The 23,321-nt window shown below is 35.6% G+C and overlaps 1 protein-coding gene across 4 annotated transcripts in view; it reads left to right on the plus strand.

Annotated features, from left to right (window-relative positions):
* Positions 1–23,321, plus strand: part of RBBP8 (RB binding protein 8, endonuclease) — a 41,342-nt gene that overhangs the window by 9,773 nt on the left and 8,248 nt on the right. For all 4 annotated transcript variants that reach the window (XM_085052687.1, XM_085052689.1, XM_085052688.1 and 1 more), the window contains 13 exons: positions 4,571–4,613; positions 7,024–7,119; positions 9,157–9,269; positions 10,988–11,063; positions 14,086–14,255; positions 15,665–15,766; positions 16,474–16,571; positions 17,207–17,334; positions 18,278–19,163; positions 19,246–19,372; positions 21,251–21,351; positions 22,111–22,225; positions 23,133–23,285. In XM_085052687.1, the coding sequence (XP_084908813.1) occupies positions 4,571–4,613; positions 7,024–7,119; positions 9,157–9,269; positions 10,988–11,063; positions 14,086–14,255; positions 15,665–15,766; positions 16,474–16,571; positions 17,207–17,334; positions 18,278–19,163; positions 19,246–19,372; positions 21,251–21,351; positions 22,111–22,225; positions 23,133–23,285 (2,208 nt within the window). The remainder of the gene's footprint in view (positions 1–4,570; positions 4,614–7,023; positions 7,120–9,156; positions 9,270–10,987; positions 11,064–14,085; positions 14,256–15,664; positions 15,767–16,473; positions 16,572–17,206; positions 17,335–18,277; positions 19,164–19,245; positions 19,373–21,250; positions 21,352–22,110; positions 22,226–23,132; positions 23,286–23,321) is intronic.

The following is a 23,321-nucleotide window of genomic DNA, read 5'->3' on the forward strand; positions in this document are numbered from 1 at the left end:
ATGTTATGTGACCTGTGATAACAACTTTACTACAGATTGGCTGTTATTGTCTGTTCATTCTTCAGTAATTTAGAAAAGATGATTTTTTGCACTATGTGTATTATTATTGTAATATTGTTTTACAAGGAGTATTCATAGGGTTTTCTGTTTAAAGCATTACATGAATTAACAATCTCTGCTAATGTAAAGTCACACAATCCATTCTTTTGAATGGAATTTAAAAAGTATTAGACTGTATCCTCTAACAAGCATAATCTTATGCATGAAATAATATTTACATGAGGCTAGAATAAAAATGTGTGAGTTTTTGTGAATTAAGAGCTTTTGTCATGCAAGTGGATCTTTACCCAGATCATTTCAGTGGCATTGGTTGTTTCTACCAACCTCAAAACAATTTCAGGTCTGTCCATTTTGGCCTCTTTACCTGGACATCACTTCTTCATTTCAGAAACTCTTGGAGATTGTTTTATAATTATAGATGTTACATGCCTTCTACTGAAAGTCTTGATTCAATAATTTGCAGTTCTGGGCTGTGACATTTTGTTGTTAATTATTAAAAAAAAAACCCCAGACAAGCTTCCAAAAAGCATATATCAATATGGCAACTGAAAAGAAAAATAAAGCAGACAGTAGCATTTCTTTACCTTAACATATGAAATGCAATTTTATGTTGTGCTCCAAAACACAAAAAACCCTTTTTTTATATTTATTTTTTTAATTGTTGATGGTTCTTTTTGGAGTGGGTGTGATGTCAACCGCAGATAAATGCGGAAGTACTGACAGAATGGGATCTGGCAATCTATGGCATGTCTGAACAACAAAAACTTAACAAACAAAAAGCTCTGATGTAGAGACTTATGTTGTGACCCTTTCTCTAGTTTCTTGGGGTGTGCAGCACGTGATTTTCAAGTTTTGGTTTTCTTTATGCAAGCAAGATACTCTTTAGAATGCATGCAGGGTGTGGCCAGGTAATTTTGCCACCAGGCAGTCTTTTTCATGCCTAGCCCTTTGTCAGTATGTCCCACACCGTGTTAGGTAAAATTAGGTCTTCCATGATAACATCAAAGGCATGCCTGAAGGATAGTTAATTTTTTCAGAAGGTGGGGATCCTCTTATAGAAAATGGTACTGGAAGATATTTTAGAAACATCAAACACAGACTTGCCTAGACTTTGCTGGTTTCTGAAGTCTATAAATAAGAATTAAAATTGACTCATGAGTTTCCAATCTGAATGTCAGCAAAAATTATTTTAAAGGTGGTGGAAGGTGGATTAAGGGAAAGTTAATAGTTGTTGAGAAAACTTTTTGCATGTACCATGTACTAAACACTGAAATAGTGGAATTCTTTTTATTAAAAATCCATGAAAAGTAGGATTTATGACAAATGAACTTGACATGGTCAGACATGTTATAGAAGTTGTATCCATAGAGTGTAGACTGAAGAATACTTTAAACTCATAACAGTTTGAAAAGGATTTTATTGAATTTTGATATTATGATATTGTAAAGGACATGTTTTTCCACAATTATGTAGAGAAATCCAGCTTCTTATTCTTTCAAACTGATCACTTGCAAAAAATTCCAAATTTTGGCCTTCTTCAGACAAAATAGCTATTATTTAAATTCATTATGAGACAATGAGTAGGACACAGACATCCATCTTTCCAAAGATGTTGGGTATGGTCAATGTCAGCTGACTTTTCATGGACTTCAGAAGAGCTCAGCAACTCAGAATAATGGTTATTAAAACTCTATTTGCTTTTATTTCCTATCTGTAGAATGTGCAGGATACTTGTTCAAAGGAATTTAATAATGCTTTTTATAAACCGATTTATTTCTTCAGGTGTTAATTCTACCTCTGGCTTGAAATAATAATATAGATGCTTAGTGCATGTGCATCTTGTCAAGATGGTTTCTGATGATTAATTCAAATCTAAAGCTCTATACTAAGAATATATATCAGCATAGAAATGTGAGCAGTGTTTTATGTACAAGAAATAGCCTAATTTTTTTCAATTATTGCCTACCTCTGAAAAGCAGAAGGTATCAATAGAGAAAAACCTGTAGTCATAGAAGCAGAGAAACTTACAAGGAAAGCAATCTCATTGATAGATTGTGGTAGAAAAGGAAATGGCTGGAAGTTCCTCAAAAGTAAATAATTTTAGAAAACGGAGCTGGAAGGGATTTTAGAAGGTCATCTAGTCCATCTCTGTACCCTTAAGGTAGGATTATATCTGCGTCATTGCTGACAGGAGCTTGTTCAACCTGTTTCAAGAAATCTTCAATGATAAAAGATTCTGTGCTCTTCCTAGGCACTGTCTTTTAAGGAAGTGTATTTAATGCATTTGAAAATTCATCAGAACAGAAATTATCATAGCCATTAATTGAAATATTACAGCTATGTGGTCTAATCAAGTAGCAAGTTTCATAAAAGTATTGTGTGTTTAATTAATTTGCCTAATGATAGTTTGAAGAAAGTCTCCATTGCTTTAATGGGTGTAGAGTGTCATTTACTAATGCACTTAGGACCTTTAGGTAATGTAGATTTATAGTCTACAGCTTGTCTGTTCCATAGAAATGTTGTGTGAATGATAAAATTGAATAGGGAAGTTCCACATACTTTTATATGCTCACTATGTTAAATAAGGAAACCTGAAAAAGCAAAGCTCCTTAAATGAGCATGCTTAAAAACTCTAAATGCTCTGGAAAAGCAAAAGGAAGAGACTACAGCAGATTTAGTAATTCAGTGCTGTTGGATAAATGTTACAGACTGGTTTCCTGCCTTCTCATCGCAGTCATTTGAACTAAGAAAAAATGCAACCTTTAAGTAACTAGTTTAGTTCCTCCTGAATTCAGGTGAGAGGGGAGATAGTGTTACCTGTAGCACAGTACTGGGCCTTTTGAGCCCTACCTCTTCAATTGGTCGCTCAGGTTGCCAAAGTTACAATCCTAAATACTTGCTGAACAGACTACCTGTTCATACAGGAGATGCATTGTTGTGCAGCTTCATTCCTTCCGATGGGCGTGGAGCAGCTTTAAAGCAAGCTTTATAGGGGTTCTAATTGCAGATGCCTAATTGACTTGATGAATAGCAACGACTTAAAAAAATAAACCCTCTTTCTGTGCTGATCTGCATGATAGAACACAACATCTCACAGGTGCTGAACGCTTGGAGATAAAAGAAATCTTGCTATATTTCCTAAGAATTTTTTTAAGTAGTTTGTCTGCATTTTTATCTCATTGTCTCACTGGCATCTTGTAGCAAGCATGGCTTCACTGAGTCTGTGGCTGGCTTGACATCTTAAGTGGCCTGAAAGATGAACCTTCTCAAGCAAGTAATTTTCCCTTTAGAGCTGTTCCTAGTTGAGTGTGGCAGGGGAGAAAAAAAATCTTTTAGCTGCCTTAAACTACATTTTGTATAGTAAGATGTAGTATCAGTTATGTATTTAGGTTTAAATTGGAAATAGTCTTAAGTTTTCTTACAAGCACTCTGGTTTTATGAGTTTATCCTACTATCCTAAAAGCATAATGCTTTTGCAAGAGAGCTTACAAGACACCTAATGTTCAACTTGAAGTTGATAGCAATCTTTCATAGTTAGAAGAAAATAATTGTGCTAGGAAAACATTATGTTATTTTCAGATGTGAAAGGAAGATTGCTGTTGGATTGTTATTTAAGAAATTGTTCTATCACTGGGGTCTGATTATTTCTAACTGTTTACTTGGAACAGGAATGGCCAGTTTGTGTGGGTAGTATCACATAAATTTCCATAGCATTGTGTCCCACTTGTTAAGCTGTGCTGTACTTACATATCTTCTTGCCTCTGTGCACATACAAACGCACCCAAGACCTTGCAGGCAGATTGGCTGGTCAGCATTCTGTCCCCTGAGCTGTCTTGTGGCCACTCATGCTGAGAATATCAGTTGTATTTGCAAACTTTTTTACTTCTACACAGAATATAGTTAGGAGTGTGGAACTCTTAGTGGGAGAAGGGCCACAGATGAAATATCATTCCTCAATTCACCTTCAGATCTTCCAAAGAAGCTTTGACTGAGAGAGTCTGGTAGCACGTCTCCAATGAAGGATGCTGTCCTTCTGTGCTTTAAAACCTTGAATCACATTTTTTTAATGTTTCCCTTATGCATATACACTGTAATGCCTTTCTCAGTTCAGTGATTGGATGCTTCATTTCCAGTGTAGTGTTACAGATTTATGTTTACACAGAACATATTTTATGCTACTTAGGCGGACATAGTCAATGAAGATATATTGACAGTGCTGGCTATTCATGTGTAGTTATTTTACAAAGGTATTATTAGGCTGTTCAAGTGAAAATCTGTGTGTTTGTTTTAGAGGTCCTTATTTCCTGCAGTTCACAATGACTATATTTGTTTCCATGATCCTGTAGAACACACTCAAAAGGTTCAGAATGAACTATTTTCTCTCCAGATTAGTGATATTTTTTATCTCTCTTTGCAGGTGTCAGTGGCAAAAGGAGAGTTAATTTATTGTTCTACTCATTTTTTAAAATCAGAATTCTATATCATGTATTTTCCTCTTTCTACTTTTCAGGCTTACAGTTGAAAATATCTAAGTTGAAAAAGGAAAGATGCTTGTAAGTACTTATCCTAATGATCTAATTTATTAAAGGAAATTCAGAGTCCCATTAATGAGCTGCAATTCTTGTAAGATCAATTAAGGTTTCATGGATTCTTCCTTTAGACGTGTACAAAACTCTCCTCACTTTAATAATTCAGCTGGAGTCATCTGAAGAAGTATGGAGCTCTTTTCAGGGTGTGTTATTTCTTTAGTATAATTTATAAATTAAGTAATTGCTCATTTTTAATCTGAAATTATGAATTTATCTCTTGCTGTTGTTATTAGCCTGGTGTATCATAAGTTGCTTCCATGTTCTGGAATCTTATATTGATCAGTCAGTTTCCTAGATGAGAAATATTATCAGTGCTGTGGCTGAACAAATACCAAATAGGGTAATCATTGTTTGTTGGAATCTTTCTTACCACATTGTAGATACAGTACTGTTACATTGGAGGTTTTGTTCTCCTTGCTGCATCTGAATACCTGAGGTTTAGTATTTCAGACTTGGTAATCAGCTGACAATGAGCACCTTATTTTGTATCCCACTCCAGCATTGAAGCTAATTTCTTGTAAACTTCAGGTCAGAGACTGGCCATTATTCAGTGCCTTCATAGCCAAAAATGTCTGTCACATTTATCAGGTGCACTGGAATTTTAAGAAAGAAAAACCCCAACCAACAGCCTAGTTCCTTCTGTCATTTTACTGTCTTCATGGGACATTTTACAGGGTTTAGGTGGAAGGCATGTAGTATTAGTGTACATTAATGTCTTATTTATTCATTGCAAATAACTTAATGCTATTGAAGGAATTAGAGTCACCGAGCAAAGATTTTTCAATTTGTTATTTTAGACCTCCTGTGAGTGGCATAAACAGAAAAAATGGGGGGATTTTTTTGTGGGTTTTTTTTGTTGGAGCTTTTTATTTTTTTTTTTTTTTTTTTTTTTTTAGTGTCCTAAACATCAGGTAATTACAGCCTGCTTTTGCCAGACTTCAAATTTTGCCATGGCCTGGCTGTACTTGGTTAGGGAACTAACAGAATTTTAACACATTGTCCTCCCCAAGTGAAAGTACAGATCTTAAATGGTCCCTCATGCTATTTCCATGAAACTGTTTTACAGGTTAAATATGCAGTTGGAATGACCTATGTTGCTCTGTGTGGTAGTACAGAAAAACAAAGCATCTGTACTTAAATTTCAGGACTTATAAAATGTGTTTGTGATTGTACACTGTAGACACTTCCAGCTGTCCCATTCACTCTATGACCCATGATTGCTAGTTTCTTGTACTACTGTAATGCTAGCAATATGAAAATGTGGTTGGCTAAACATATGCTAAAAGGATAGTGCCAATTTTAAAGTGTGTTTGTGTAAAAGAACTGTATCAACAAGTTAGTAAATGTTTTCATTTCCTGGTGTGTGTGTGTGTGTGTGTGTGTGTGTGTGTGTGTGTGTGTGCTTAACAGCTTTTCATGAGCCAATTTCATGGCTTCCACAAATAATCCATCTCAGGCACACCAAAAACAAACAACTGCTTTCGTGGATGTATACAAAGGATTCCGTGGTAAAAAGAAGAGCTGAGAATTTCTCATAAGTTAGCCATAGTCATGTTACACAGATTTAGTTGCTTAGCTTCTACTGAAAATTTATTTGCTTGGAGAAAATAATGGTGTGCTTGTCACTCGTGCCTTGCTTGCATCTTGAAGAGGTGGTGTGATTAGATAATAAGTGAAAGGGAGCTAAAACTGGGAAGTTAATGTTACTGCTTTTCCTTAGCTCTTTTAAGAAGAGCATACTCTTTGTTAATTAATTTGTTCTGTCTTTTAGAGAAGGTATTTTCCCCAAGATATCTATTTCTGAGGATTTTGGAAGGAGACATCTTTTCTGGTTATTTATATTATGGAAGTATATGCTCTATAGACTCTGAGAATTTCTTCTTGAGGAAGTAAACTTCTAATGGATCTAAAGATTTTCCAGAGATTTCCAAACCCACTGTAGTTTCCCACATTGCAGAATTCACTTGCTGCTAAGACCAAAATGACTTGATTGTGAAGGCTTCCATTAGATTCCCAACAATTATGCAATGCAGTAAAATGTAAGAAAATGTTTGAGTTTATGTTCTCTGAAATTGTTGCTTGAACATTATTAGCTTGTTTGTCTTGACAGTCATCAATTATAATTTTCACCTGATCAAAAATCAGATTTATCAACAGATCACCTGTGTTAGAATTAGAAACTAGTCACATCATTCCTAACTCAGTCATTTTGAAATTATTATTCATCCGAAACACTTGCTTCAGCTTAATATTTGTGCTGATGATAATCCCATTTCCCAAGTATATGAAAGAAATATACCAGAGAAAATTCTCCAGTGAAAAACTAATAGCTGCAATTTAAAGCTGAAACTAATTTTTTTCTGTTTCATTTTAGGGATGCGGAGAGGCTTGAAGAGTTCTATACCAAGAACCAACAGCTCAGAGAACAGCAAAAAGCACTTCATGACACTATCAAGGTTTTAGAAGACAGGTGAAGTAGTGCCTTCTAGCTTTTGAGTTCGCTGTGTTTTGCTCTTACAGAGAATCTCTGGATACTTTGCAAGCTGAGTTTATTGGGTTTTGGTGTGGGATTATTTCTTGGGTTTTTTTGGTAAACCAGTCCTTTTCTAATGCAATCCAAAAAGTGTGTTATAGAGAAAGGTGTAGAATTTGCATTGTTCTGACTGAAGTACAATCAATAAGTATATAACACATATATTTCTTTATCTCATATATATAATTAAATATAAAATTAATAGTTAATATAAAAACATTTTTTGTTATCTTGTTATTTTCAGAGTGCTTAGTTTGTTTAGTTCAGTTAAGATCAGTAGAAATTAAAATAGAGCAGCCTGGGAGGCAAACAGATGTTTTAAGGTGCATTCTTTTGTGTCCATCTATGTGGAGTTAAATTCTTTATTGATCAAGATGCAATACAAGTACAAAATCCAAGGTCTGTACTACGTTGTAAAATTAATGAAATAACTTACTAGAAATATTTCAGATTTGAGGGGCTCTTTTTTACCAATCATTTGTTTTACCTAAATTAATCAGAGGTTCCATCTTTTACCTTCTTTTGGACTTTGCCTTTTGGTTCATACTGCCTTTTCCTTATTTGTTTCTGTTTAATCTGGTGCAGCAAATCAAAACCAATAGACATAAAATTACAGTGCATTTTTTCATCTTTAGAAACTATACCTGTTGTAGAAAATGTGTGTTAAAATTGCTGTTAATGGGCTCAGAAGCTTTCTGGGAACAGGAGATCATTACATAGTAAATGGTTTTCCAATATTCCTGTGTTACCTCAAATTTTAGAGCTGTGATACTCTACTTTTACTTTCAACTTCATTTTTCTGTGAAAGGCATTAGGGATAAATTTGTAGCCATGCAGATAATAAATTTTCACACCATGTAAGTAGAGAGACATTCACGGTATGGATGGATTTTTCTAATCCCTTGGCAGATGAATTACATTGTGGAAAACAAAAGGAATATTTCAAGTGGTTTAATACAAGGAGATTATAATACTGTGTTTATTATGCGTTCAGATAAGCTAGTATGAGGAGGCATTTCAATATTTTACTCTTTCCATAATTCCGTAATGTTAAAATACTGATAAACCAGAATGGCTTTTACTTCTGATATTCAGGTGGGAAATTAGAAATGTACATAGCTTGTTTAGTTGGGGTTTTTTTAGCACTTGATGTAGTAGCAGCAGCAATGCAGAACTCTTGACTAATTGGTTTCTTGCTCAGCAGACAAAAGAGACTCTGGTTTTCACTTTGGTAATACTGTCATCTTTTTGCTGTGTACCAGAACTAAATACATTCCTTTTATCACCTATAAAATGAACACATACTTCATTGCTTGAATGAATGTGTCAGGTAAGGTGGATTATAACAAGTCCTCTTCTGATCATGGATGTGTTTTAAACAGCTGATCTAAACCATTGGGGACAATGGAGTCAATGCCTCAGGTGAACTTTTGCATCCACCTCTTATTATTGGTGCTTGGATAAAGATAAAGATTGTTTCACATTTGCTTGGCAATAGTTACAGAATGAACTTACTATTTGTCCTTTTTATTTGATTATTTTGCCTAATGATAGTACATATCCTCCTTAGATGAAGTAGTAATTCTATTTGCTTATTTGTATTTTCATGAACAACCTTTACTTAAAACAAATGGTGATTTATATCTGACAGTATTCTTAGTAGGACACTTCATGAAGGCTGTCAGTGGCAAGGTGTAGCACACTCCACTTTATTAAATAAAGTAATGCATGTTGTTTTAGAAATATCCAGTACCTATAATCATTTAGGCAAATGTTAGTACACGTAGTATTAGACCATTAAGAAATCTTAAAACATTGCTATGTGAACATATAAAATCACATTACTTAGTGGTGTTCTGCATAGGTGTCAGAAGTCTTCTGGTTTTCATTGTTCAAAAGGTCTGTTAAATATCTGCTTCATGCATGGCAATATTTTTTTAACAGGGGGACCTTTTTCTCTTAATTTTATTGTAGATTAAGAGCGGGATTATGTGATCGTTGTGCTGTAACCGAAGAACATATGAGAAAGAAGCAGCAAGAGTTTGAAAATATCCGGCAGCAGAATCTCAAACTTATTACTGAGCTTAGTGAGTTTTATCCCCAAGTCTGAAGACAAAACATGCTGTTTTGTAAACTAGTTCCCCAGTAATTCCTGTAACTTGATGTAATTTCCATGTGGTGTGTTTAGTAAGCCGAAGAAATTCAGTCGAGGGATACTTAACTCTGCAGCCTGAAAATATGTAACATACCAGTGACTAGTCATTTGACCCACCTTCTTAGATTGAAGTGCTGATACTGAAAGTGAACTGACGTGGAAAATCTTACACTGTAAAGTAGCTACTTTAGATAAAATGTGACTGCTTCTGTTTAGTCCTACAGCTAGAATGATTGCCAGCTTTCCTAAGAAAACCGTGACTTCAAATGGAACTGGTGATTGCAAAGTATCGAGTTCAGACAGAAGTGGGTCCAGCTTGTGTCCTGTAGTTAGTTGGTCTTGGACTTTAACTGCAGTAAACCCATAACTGTCATATAACCAACTGAGGCCACAAAAAGATAGCTTTATGCCAGGCAGCTTGTAGCCAGCTCATATTGAAATCAAGAAACAGAACATATGAGACAAATTAAACTGTTTATTCTAGGTGATACACAAGCAGGATACAAATATGTTCATAAAGAGAGTTTGGAAAGATTGGTTGTATAAAGTACACAATAATACAGGGCAGAATTTTAAAATTTAATGGTATCTTTACCATTAATTATTTGGAATCATTTAGTTGTCTTGCTTGATCAAGAGCAGGCAGACATTCAGTGAGATTTTAAATATGGGAAATGCCAGACAAAAACAGCTTTTCGGTGCTTAATTAAATTACAGAAATATTAGGTTCTGTGCTAATACAAAATACATTGGTGTTTCAAGGACTTCTAATATTGAACATTTATATAAAAATATTCTGAGTTCTGAGTTTAATGATGGACAACAAACAGGGTATATCCAATCTTTGAATAAAGCTTTGTACCTGTTAGGTAAAAATCTCAAACTGTCAGACACAACAGTAGGCTCCCATGGGTTTTGGTTGAAATCTATATAGCAATGAAAAAGATCAGTTGAGGAATCTAGAGGCAAAAAAACAACACCAAAATAAGAACAAGAACATAAAAATGAAAGCAAACAGGAAAGTTGGGAGCTATATCACTACATTAGTTTGAGACAGCATGGAAGAAAGGCTGAATGGTGTTGTAGTAAGTTTGTGTGAAGGATGAGTGTGAGGAGGAAATATTGTGTGAAGGAACAGGATGAGTTGGAAATCAGGAAAAGTAAAATCAAAAAGTACCAAGAGTAGGCTCTCTTGGTTTCCAAAATATTTAAGTGATTTTAAAGAAATTGCTAGTGGGTTTTTTTCCTTCTCTCCAACTAGCTGTTTGCTTTAGTCACTAAAACCAAATTCTAGTTGCTTTATACTTCCTAGGTTATCTTTAGCCTAAGGAGGCAATTTTTTCCATAGACACAAGTGGGCAATTCACTCACCTTTACAACAGTCTCACTTGTATGTATGTGGACAAAAGTAATTAATGATTGTGTAGAACTAACATTGTGATACAGTAATTGTGCCACCTCTGCCTTTTCTGACACATCATTTTACAACTTCTTTAATGACTAGTATGAAACTTCATTTTTGTAAACTGTAGAGAAAGGTGTATGGTATTACATTTTACAATTAGTTCTGATTCCTTAAAGGACCTGACGAGATTATGATGTTAATGTGTGCATTCATTTTTTTTCTCTCTTTTTTTCTATAAATTTCAGTGAATGAAAAGAACAACTTACAGGATGAGAATAAAAAGTTAACTGAACAGTTCCAGCAATTACAGAAGGAGCTAGAGTAAGTTTTGGGTTGTTTTGGATATTCCCCCATTCCTCAGTAGAAATGTCCGGGAATATAAATATCAGCTTTTAAGTCTTTAAAACTTTTTTCCTCTTTTCTGATAGATAGACTGTGAAAAGATAGCCTAGTGCCACTAACAACATTAGCACAGTTTCTTTCTATTGGGCAGATTTTTGTTTTGTTTTAACTGTGTGCATCTTTTTTTTAACTGAGTTGAGTAAATTTATCATAGACATTTTGCTTGACTTCTGATCACAATGTGTAGCAAAGCCTTATGTCTCATACTTTTATTCCTCAGTTGCCTCTTTACCAATTGTTTCCTCTTAGGCTAAAACTTCAGAAAGGTAGTTATTTAGATAGTCAAAAAGTCCCAGGATATTGCAATACATTTTAAAAATAACCTTAATATAATTTTGCAGTTTTAAAAGAAAAAAGCTATAGTAAATTTAAAAAAACAACATAAAAATAGTGAGCCACAAATTGACTGCCAAATTTTAATCTGATATAGTAAGAATGTGCCATTCTAATGTTGTGGTTAATATGTGAATATGATGTACTGTGCAAGGCAGAAGTAGTGTTCCTTTCTTCTCATGGCCTGACATCATTTGAAACTTATCTCACTTCTGCCTATCTGTGACTAAGTTGTGTACATGCCTGGGAGAAATGGGACAGGATGTGTGGACTTGATATGGAAGGATTTTTTTCTTGTCTCTGTCAGAATTCATCTCCAGTAGAGGAGTAAAACAAGTAGAGTTCAGTTTAGAATTCTTGTGGTCCTATTCCTTTCTATTTCTTGTTTTCTCTTTGCATCTCAATTGTCCTTTCTTTTCTATATGCATTTATTCTTCTCAGAGTAACACATTTCATGACCCCAGCTTCCAGTAAAAATGTCTGGCTAATGTAGGAAAGCTGACAATGACCAATGTAACACTAAGTTACTTGGCCTGCATGTTAGGTGATCATTCAAATGAGTGGATAAAAGTAGTTTACAAGGATGGTAGTGCTGTTTTTAATACAGTCACTGCATTTGGTTGTTTTGGTTGAACTATAGTCATGATTCTTTATTTAGAATTAGCAACTTAGATCAATATGATATCATTGCATCGTAGGTGCAAACTAGCAGATTGTTTCTAATGCATGATATGAAATCAGATTTTTGCAGTTTTCTGTATTTTATAACCAAGTTATAATACTAGGAATAAAAATGTGAGAATTCTCCATAAAAGTGAAATCAATGAAATTGTAGAAGGATTGTATTACCTGATCCTTTATCACATTAGGATTTATTCATGGATGGAAACAGCAAGGAAATTTATGCAAAACACTTCTGCTGGTGCCTCAGATAAATCCATGTTTCAGAAATTATTTATTACATAGTTATGCTGTACAGTATGTATGGCAGCTGCTTCATTTGATTTTTTTTTTCCTGTGGCCATATGTAGGAACTACCTCTTGATTTGCCCATAAGTAAGGTGCAGAAAAATATATTTTTTGTAGGTTAATTTGTCATAAAAGGCGACATGTGCCAGTAAATTCAAAGAGAACTCTAACAGCTGACTTGAATTTGCAAGGTAAATGGATTCATATATTGCTCTGCTGTTTCTTTTTATTTGTTTCTTAAGATATTGCTAGTAGATAATAGAGTTATCCAGTGCTTTCTTTGTAACTGTGCTAGAAAAAAAGAATTGCAAAATCATACAGTGGGATTTGTCAAGACTTGAGAACATCAGTGCATCAATGTTTGTCATTAAGTGTTCAAAGTTAGTCATGGTTAAAAGCCTAACTGTAAAAATGCGTTTTGTCTCAAGCCAGACAGTTTTTTAAAGTTTTCCATTACCTTATTTTATATAAAATCTTGTGGTTCACTTCAATGCAAGCAAAAGTTTATCTGTGTTTCCTCTTCTCTCAGATCAAAACCGTGTATTCTTCTCTTTATAGTTAGGAAATTATCTTTTGGCCTGTGTTTTCTCTTGAGAATGATAATGGAAAGTGCAACTGCAGGAAGATGATCAAGCAGGCTGAGTTAGATTTCTGTGTGCTTTCCTTTTACTGCCTCTTCCCTTTCTCACTGCCACCACTGTAGGGCAGATAGCCCCTTATGAAGTACTAAACAAGCTATTTAAGTTCAAAGATCCAAAATTAATGCTTTTTTTGTTGTTATTCCCTCACTATGCCTAGATTGAGTTTTTGGAGAGAAAAGACATAGTTACTTGTTAGACTGCTTTCTGTATACTGACTCTAACAGGCTGCTGGAGCTGACAGTGTGAGAGAATGTAAACTTCATAACTCATCTTGTGTTTTACATTACTTGTTTTACATCCTTTTTACATTATTCTCTGAAGAGCTTTTTGAGATGAATTAGAGGTAAAATCCAATGCTTTGGAGAGGGACTACTTTGAATACAGTGCTGTTCATTACTATTTAAAATTGTCCAAAAGCTTTTGTTTTGTATTTAAGATAGTATTTCCAGACCACTGAATATATTCTGAATTGGAAAGGACCCACAAGGATCATCAAGTCCAACTTTTAAGTGAATGGCCCATCCTGGGTTTGAACCCACAATCTCGGTGTTAATCCAGCACCTTGCTCTAACCAGCTTAGCCAATCTCAAGGTTATAAATTGTCAAAATATACAGGAATTTCCATACAGGGGGAGAGATACTTATCCACCCATTTCAGCACTCTTTTATTAAAGAAGCACCTGCTTCAAAGGACAAGCTATAACCTCTGCAAGACCTAGTTTCTTCCAGGAGAAAGGTTTTCCATAGTGCAGTATTTGTATGTTCACTTCAAATGTGAAGAGCTAGAGTTCTATGCTGTTCTGGGGCTTGATGGAGCAATGGTTAATTTTTTGTTAGATATATCTAAAAACTGGGTTGTGGTGTTACTTTTTTACAGCATGATGTTATTGAGGTGGTTGTGTTTCCTAAATTGTAGCTTACTTGACCCTTCTTGCTGAAATGAAAACTCTTCATCTTGTTAACTGGGGTTTTATTTGGCTACCTGATTGGGTCTCCAGGGAGCAAAAGCAGCAAGCAGTGGAGGTAGAAGAAGGAGTCATTCCAGATTCTCCAGTTCCAGCTTCTTCATTTTCTGTGGTTAATCGTATGAGAAGAAAAAAAGAGAATAGGCATGTCCGATACACAGAACATACACCTCCAGATTTGGAACTTAGGGAAAGCAACAGTGGTAAGAGTATTTTTTCAATTTTTTTTTTAATGATCTTACAGGCTAAAGAGAAAGATGATATATATAAACTTGATTTCAAAGGGCAAAATCTAAAAAAATCTTGTGCTTTTATTTTTTATTTGGCTTTTCTCCTTTTATGTGATAATGTGTGAGTCATGGGAAAAATGTCTTTAGTAGTAACTGTTACATCAGTGATATGCTCAGAATTTATCTCAATCTTCTACTTTTGATTCATATGCATATGCAAATGTAACAGTTCTCCAGCCTATATTTCTTCTCTAAGTGCAAATTGGCTGAAAAAGCATCTGTTCAGGTTTGACTTGTGCATGCAGCAATGTCACCACCTAGTGGAGAATGAAAACAAATGTTTTGCCACACTCTGAAATTATTCTGCAACTAAATTTACTGAAACTGGTAGATACCTACATGATCTCTCTTTTTCTGTATTCTACACTGTTTGTATTTGTTTTGTGTCTTAAGTTCAGAAGTATTGTGTGCGTTTCATTTCCAGACTTCTTTCTGTAATGCCATAGAAATAATTCTAATATATTTTAACTACAAAAAGTATTTTTGTGGAGTAAGGAACCTTTGTATTTTATTGATACACCGGAATTATCATAAGCCGAGTTAATTTATCTTGTGGCATTAAAAAAAAAGGTATTTTAAATAATATATGGATACATCTAAATATAAGTATTGACTAAAAGTCTCTTTCCAAAAATAAAAATACAATAACTGTAGGATGAAAAGAGTGGGCTAGTTATTCACGCCCTTTATTTTGCATTTGAAATTTTTAGTGCTGTGAATAGTTTCTTCTTTCTAAACATACCTATCGCTCTCCATTTTCTGAATAAAAAAATGAAGGTACTAAAAAATTTGAAGTATAATATGTTAGAAATGGTGTAAATACCTATCATAGTTAATGGCTGTGAAAAGCTGCTGGTTGTCAAGGTAGAAAGGGCTACATGGCATATGTTGCTCATAATTCAGATCACAGGTTTTTCACTTTTTTATTACGTTAGCTGATGAAAAACGTTATTGCTTTGGATGATTTATTTACTCTTCAGTAGTTTCATTGCCCTATTAACAGGTCAAATACAGCCTGAATACGTATTTTTATGTGGTCAGTGTAGATGGTGCTGTAATTTTGTGTTAGTATTGTTTTAGGGCTGACTGGCTGAGATCATATTTGTGAGAGAAAGGATTAATATGAAATATTTAGGATTTTTTTTTGATTCTGACATATCACTGTGACAAATTATCAGATGTGCTTAGATTGCTGGACCTACTGACATAGTAAAACTCACATTCAAGTGCTTCTAAGATCAGGGTCATTGTCTGTACCTACACAAAATTATCACAACAGGATACCCAGTTTCACCCTCTGAAAATGTTTATACATCTCCTAGAGTTTGGAAAAATTCCACTCTTTTCCACACAAGTGAACACTCATCACGGAGAAGAGATACTAGTGGCAGACACCTGTGATCCACAACTGTCCCCTGTGCCAAGTAAGTATATTAATAGATTTAGTTCTGATTTCATTCAAAATAAGACAAAAATATTGAAAAACTGAGGGTTCATCTCTTTAAGCTTTCTTTAACAAAGAAACCTAATGAAGTGCAAACCTTTTTAAATTCTTTAATGACTGTGAGAATCAGCATGGAGTTATTCATGCAAGTCAGAGTTATGGTGGTTGCCATTCTTGTACTTTCCAATCTTATTATTTTGCCCTAGTTTAATGAACTGAGTAATATTAAACCCCTCAAAAAAGAGAAACTCATCTATTTGTTTTCCTAATAAAAACACATGAAAAATAATGGTGACTGTCACCTAGGAAATATGCAAGACAAACATTTTGTTATAAATATACATTATCTCTTTTCTGCATGCTTTTATCAGACTACTCCTGCCTTGGACTGGAAGTGTGAAAATAAACTTTTACATTGACTTTTTATTTGAAGAGCTGTATTCAAACTGGACACATATTTCTCTGTGCTGATACAGCAGTTTGCTCTCATCAGAAATCCTTCTTTTGCCCTGCTTTGCCACTTACCACTTCCAGATGTGATTTTTATTGGACACAGATCAAACTATTTCCATAATTGCCAGTTCTAATTTGTGATCTTTTTTAGTTGTGTTTGTACCATCTCTGTGAGTCAGGCAAGAGACTATAGTGTGTATGTAACTTATTGTGATCTTCTTTTTACTCACAAAGATAAACCAAGAGTGGGAGGATACCCTGTTCCAAAGCCATCTTTTAACTTGGCTGCAGTTGTTGCAGAAACCATTGGGCTTAGCGTTGAAGAGGAATCTGTAAGTATTCCCAAATTTCTGTGTAACCAGCTTTTTGGGCCAGCTGTTTTCAAAAACAGTATTCTTCTCTTTTGCATTAAAATTCCACAAAAGTATTTTGAGTTCAGTAGGCTCACTTTGTTTTGTGTTTGCTTACTCATTACTGAATTGCTTTAGCAAGAGAGATAATTGTACTGACCTGTCTGGGGGTTGAGGAGGAGGGTAGGGACATGGTTTCTGCTGTCTGTACAATTTTCAAGTTTAATTAGTGATCTAAATCCTTGGGTCTGCCAAACTCCCTTTGAGCAGTAATAAAGCCTAAGACACTGGAAAAGATTTCTTGGCAATGAGACTGATTGGTATCTTAGGTGAGATTGATTGAATGTTTTGATTATTTACTGCCATGAAATTTACATTATGCAGAATATTTTTGTGTCCATGCATTTGAATGATGATTTTTTTCAATTTCCATAAGACTTCTGTAAAGCTGCTGGTCAAAATTTCATCTCTCTTAGCTTTTATTATTTTTCAGAGTTTTGAATATTTTGATTTGAATGGGTCTTTAGAGTATTTATGTGCCGACCAAACATACTTCTAATTTTAATTCCAATATCTTCTCACATTTCTTTTCTTTGTTTTCCTTCACCACTTGCAAGGAGTCCCAGAGTGTACTGAATCTTCCCCTCACAAATACAGTTATGAGCCAGGCCTCAGAGAGCATGCAGTCTGAAGACTCAAGAAAACATCCAGCTTCTGAATCAAGAAATGATGACAACGATTTAGGGTGTGTCTCCACTCAGTTATAATAGTATTGTTTTAAGCAAGTTTATGGAAGTTCTGGTTTTTGTAGAATTTCAAACCTTGCAGCATTTTGCTTTAAAGGTATAGACATGGAAATAAATAATTTTGTATCAGAGGGGTTTCTTATAAGTAAATAACATTAAAAGCAAAGAAACTGATTGAATGCAAAACTGTAGACTTTTACTTAATTCACAAACTTCTGATTTGGGCTTCTTGTGTACACAGTCCCTCCTTTCCTAACTTCTTATTATTACAAGGTATCTTCTGAGGCCCATATCCCTGTGGGTAGTGGCCCTGGAGCTGGAATGCAGAAAGGATCGTACTGGTCTGATTAGGTGTCAAACCAATTTACTGTTGCCCTTCCTACTCTCCTCAGGATATTGTGGTCTAAACTGAAATTCTTATGGGCCCTATTTGTCATCTTGAATCTATGTTTTATTGATGACAGGTAAAAAACAGTACCTGAAAGGAGCTTGTACATTTTTCCTTCACTTGCAGAAGCTTTGAGAATCTGCTGTTGTGGTTTTAAGATCTATACAAGAACCTAAATAGACTCCTATTGCAACCATTCTCACTTTCTTCCTTTTCATTGCACTGAAAGGTAGGGAGTCCTTGGATAGAAGAGATACTTAGGCAGGCTTAACTCTGTCCTTGGTTCTCAGTTGAATGTGTAACAGAATTTCACACCATATACCAAACTGAAGGACAAGATCTGTGTTTTGTTTGCCTTTCACAGCCCTAAGTGCAACAGTACTTACCCCTATAATAGGTTAATTTTTGTTTTTTGTGCTGTTTTCAGTTAATACTAGCAGCTCACACAGCTTTAAAGCAGATCAGCAATAGGAAACTTACATTTTTTTTATATTGCTTTCTCTCCTTCCATCTTCTGTGCACCAGAAAACTCTCTCATGTCTCATTGTATTCAGTATTTCAGATCCATCTCATAACACTCCACCACATGATGACTGGGATTCTCGGGTAGCTTCTCCTGTTTTTGGAGCTTCTAGCAGTGTCAAGAACAACTCAAGTACAGGTCATGCTCCTTGTATTTTAGATTCAGGATTGAAGCCTCATCTCAAAACAAACCTCTTCAACAATCCATCCAGTTCCAGATCTCATAAAAGCAGATCAAAATCTGAAGATGTTGCTTTTGTTGCACCACTGAATCTTGGAACGGAAATCAACTCAGTTATCAGCCAGGCCTCTGTCCACAGACAAATGGTTGTGAAACAGGATACCAATGAGGCTGTGACCTGTGTTGGAAACACCTACACAGCTAAAAATGAGGTGATCAAGAGTGATTTCCTTCTCATATACCAGAAGCAGCTAGAAGGCAGGTGTGCTAAGAGAAAGAAGACGGAAGATGATCATGCAGTTGGCTGTGAGAAAACATCATTCAACAAAGAGAACTCTGTGCCCTTCCAATGTGATGTTCAGCAGATGAATGGGGAACATACAGTTGATAAGCCCTTGGATCTGTCTGATCGCTTCTCTGGAGTTCGTGGTCAAGAAAAAAAGCAAGGAAATGAGGAAGCATGTAAGAATAGACTGAAACAGGTGACTCTGCATGACATTTTTTCACACATAGGGAAGACCATTCCTGAAGGTTCATCATCCATTCAAAATGCCAGCAATGAGAGCTGTTTGTTTGGCAGAGATTTACAGGAGGAATCCTATGTACAAGAGGCAATGCTGGCAAAAACATTCCCTGATAAGAAAAACCAGATCCAAATGAAAGAAGAAGTTCCTCCCTTCAAATTTGCACCACTGCCAAGTTCTGCAGAGACAGAGGAACTTTTTGATGATATGAAGGTATGCTTTTCTGACCTTTTCTTCTCCTTTGAATTATTAAATTTAAGTTTTGGGAAATAGTAAAATTGCAATATGTTGTTAGGTTGCCAGTGGCCATGTACCAAATAGAAAGAAAACAAGGACAGGACATGGAGAGTCTGAACCAGCATCTGTACTTCAGCCAAACCCTTGTAGACTATCAAAAAGTAAAGCACAGCAAAATGAGCAAGGTAACTTGATGAAAATGTTTCTAACTGCTTCCCTACCCCCTTAGCCTGTGCTCTGGTTCAATAGAATTTTTCTTATCTTTCTTCCTTCCCTTTGTTCTGCTTCTAACTCAGTCACATTCTATTTGGGATTTCTCAAAATCACCCCCAGCATTTACAGTCTGTATCTTACTGGCATACTTTTGCCACTGTATAATAAATATGTCATTGGTATTTAGGTATACACTCAACAGGCTAGGAATTTTGCTCTTTCTTGTTTGTTTAGCATTGTTATTCATTGCAGTGTAATAATAAATAAAATCTCACGAAGATTGAGTATAAAGTATATCAAATACCTGAAAACTGTATTCAAGCATAAGTACTTTGTTAATATTTTTCATTATTCCTAATGCTCTGGTAAAGAAATTTGTACCTTTAGTGATAATGAACACAGGCTACCATTTACTCTTCCTAGAATTGTATCTTCTTTCCTCTTAAGTGCTCCCCATTGGAAAACTATTTTTTTAAAACTAGGATTGTAGAATCAAAGCTTCTGTATTACTTAGCCAAGCTGCTACACTGCATACTTTATTTAGAAATATTTGCATTATGAATTCAAGAGAAACTTGTCAGTAGTTGGTATGGCCATGTAACTTGGAATCTAAATATTCCCCTTGGAGATAAACAAGAGGCATCTTTCGAACAACAGTCATACACTTTTGTACTCTTTTCATAGACCTGACTTTTGTATTGTTATTGATCTAATGTCAATAGTGAACCAGCTAGGGAAGGCAGCCCCTGGACCTGTTGTTTGTGAGCAGAGGACTGGTAGGTGAAGTGATGGTTGGGGGCCATCTTGAGTGTGCCAGTCACAAAATGACAGAATTTTCAGTTCTCAAAGAAGTAAGAAGTGGGAGGTAGCAGAACTGCTACCTTGAACTTTTGGAGGGCAGGCTTTGGCCTGTTTAGGACACCAGTTGACAGTTGTCCCTTGGGAGGCAGTCCTGAAAGGCAGAGGAGTCCAGGAACTCAGGACATTCTTCAAGAAGGAAATCTTAAGGGTGTAGGAGCAGCTGCCCCATGTGCTGAAAGATGAGGTAGAGAGAAAGAAGGCCAGCTTGACTGAACAGAGAACATTGGCTGGAATTCATAGATAGAAAAAGAGTGTTTATGACCTTTGGAAGAGGTGGCAGGCAGCTCAGGAGGGCTACAAGGATGTTGTGAGGTTACACAGGAAGAAAATCAGAATGGCCAAAGCCCAGCTAGAGCTTAATCTGTTTACTGCCATAAAAGACAATAAAAAATGTTTCTATAAATCCATCAGCAGCAAAACGAGGGCTAATATCTATGCTTTATTGGACGTGGGGGAAACATAGGGACAAATGATAAGGAAAAGGCTTAAGTACTTAGTGCAGTCTTTGCCTAAATCTTTAATAGTAAGATGAGTTGTTCTCAGAGTACCCAGTCCCCTGAGCTGGAAGACTGGAACAGGGAGCAGAGTGAAGCCCCCATAATCCAAGGGGAAATTGTCAATGACCTGCTGTGCCACTTACACACAGACAAGTCTATGGGGCCAGGTGGGATCCACATGAGGGTACTGAGGGAGCAGACAGAAGTGCTCAGTGAGCCACTTTCCATCATTTATCAGCAGTCCTGGATAACCAGGGAGGTCCCAGTTGACTGGACATGAGCAAATGTGATACCCATCTACAAGAAAGGGCTGGAGAGAGGATCGAGGGAGCTACAGGCCTGTCAGCCTGACCCAAGTGACCAGGAAGGTTATGGAACAGATTGCCTTGTGTGCCATCATATGGCACATACAGGATGACCAGGGGATCAGATGCTTCTGGCAGAGTTTGATTCTGATTATTTGTCTTTTTTTCTCATATTATGTGCATACAGACCTGAAAGATAAACCCTCTTTAGAAAACTTCCATTGGAGCATAGACCCAGGAGCTGACCTTTCACAGTACAAAATGGACATTACTGTGATTGATACAAAGGTGAACTTTTATTACAAGTCTATATGTTCTATGATGTTGAAAAAGCCTGCAAAAGCACTATCATGAGCATTCTTTGGGCAGACCAAACCCACTTTCTAAAAAAATTCTGAATTCTACTCATTTGGTATTTGTTCACACTACAGTTATCCTAAAACATTTCCACTGTTTAGTTGGACTTGATAAACTCAGCAGACATATTCTCAGTATGAAAGTGATACTTTTGGGGGTGGTGTTGAGTTTCTTTTAAGACAAAAAAAAACCTTCTAAATCTCATAATTTTTCCTGTGAACATGTTCACAGGAGTGCCATCTCTTTATGATAAGTAATAGAAAATGTGCCAGTAATGACTATTACCTTTCTTTGAGTTGGGTGCAAGTTGGTTATTAGGATTTCTGAGAATTTTCTTGAAGTCTGTGTTTTTTGTCTCGCTTGAAGACTGCCTTAAAATGTATTAATTTGACTAGTCTTTAATTTCTTTATATTTCATGGCTACTTTTTATCATTTTAGAATTTAGCTTGAATTTTCTGAGGCATTTCTTGCCCACCAGATAAATGCTTCACACTTGAATTTCAAAACATGTTATTCTCTTACCTGAATTTTACATTTTTATCATGCAGACATTACTGCAGGGAAAAAAGTAAATCAGTGTCCAAAAAGAAGCCAGTAACTGCTATGAAAGTGTTTCAGATATGCAGCAATGACACTGACTACACCAGTTGCTTCTGGGTGCAATTACCATGTTTGCTTTTTTTATCTAGAGTGGTTCTCAGACCAGAATTGGAGGGGAAGTTGTTGATGTGGATTATACCTATGTTAGTGACAGTGTGCTATTAAAAATGAAAACTCAGGAGCAAAATCAGGAAAGCAGTCCAAGTAAGACTATTTTTTTTCCCCTTCCCTTTGGTTTGCTTTTTTGTGGTGTGGTAGGGTTTTGGGGGTTGGTTGGAGTTTTTATGTTTTATTTTTTGAGGAGGAGGAAGAGGAAAGAGTAAAAGGCATTTTTTCCCTGTATGACTAGAGAGTAGAAAATGGTTTGCAGGGAAAAAGTGGTGATATATTTTTATAGGTTACGCAGATCAGTCTGTTTCCTAGTAGAATTGGTGGCAGGTTTTGAGTTTTTTGGGTTGTTTTTTTTTTTAATATAGATCAAAAAATTATAGGATTTGTGCTGAGAGAGCCAGTAGCTATCACTTTACAGTGCTTAAAGGGTGAAATACTTAACCACATAACAGTTTGATCTCACCTGCAACAATCACTTGTGCAACGAACAGCTTTTAAAGTTTTCTATTTAATCACATCAGACTTTCTGTGGGAAGACTGATTTCATTTTTAATGACATATAAATAGAACCAGTGTGTTTTAAATAAATACAAATGTGTTTATATCACTTTTAATGTATGGTATGTGGTGAATCATGGCTGCAGGGCAGTGACTATTTCCTACCTACAGAAAGTATTTCCTTCTGCTTGAATAACTCTACAATTACAAGAACAAAAATTTCACCTCTCCAGTATTAAGGTTAAAGATACCTCACAGTGATTTAGCAGTTAATCAGATTTTAGAGTTGGGATCCAAGGTATCTGAAAAATAAATGAGCACTGGCCACATTTGAAAGATTGACAGAGGAGATGCAGAAAGAATAAATGTATAGCTGTTGTTAAGTGGTACTGGAGCAGGAGGTAAATGTTAATTCTTCTGATACACATTTAGTTAAAATACAATTTCTTTACTAAAATTCTTGAGACACTGATTTAGATGTTCTTTGTGCTTTTAATAACAGGAGGAGAAATAACAGATATGTTTGATCAGACAAGCCACGAAGAATATGAATCCTGCCTACCAGAAGACAGTCCTTCTGCATGTGATGAAAAAGAAACTCTTCATGATGAAGAGCAGGATAAGGGAATAACAGCTGCAAGCAAGAAACTGAAGAGTGGGATATAATTTGGTTTTGTCTTTATTAACCTAC

This window comes from Lichenostomus cassidix, chromosome 2 (genome assembly GCF_008360975.1).
Source record: "Lichenostomus cassidix isolate B80296 chromosome 2, HeHo_3.0, whole genome shotgun sequence".
In the NCBI taxonomy this organism is placed as follows: Eukaryota; Metazoa; Chordata; class Aves; order Passeriformes; family Meliphagidae; genus Lichenostomus; species Lichenostomus cassidix.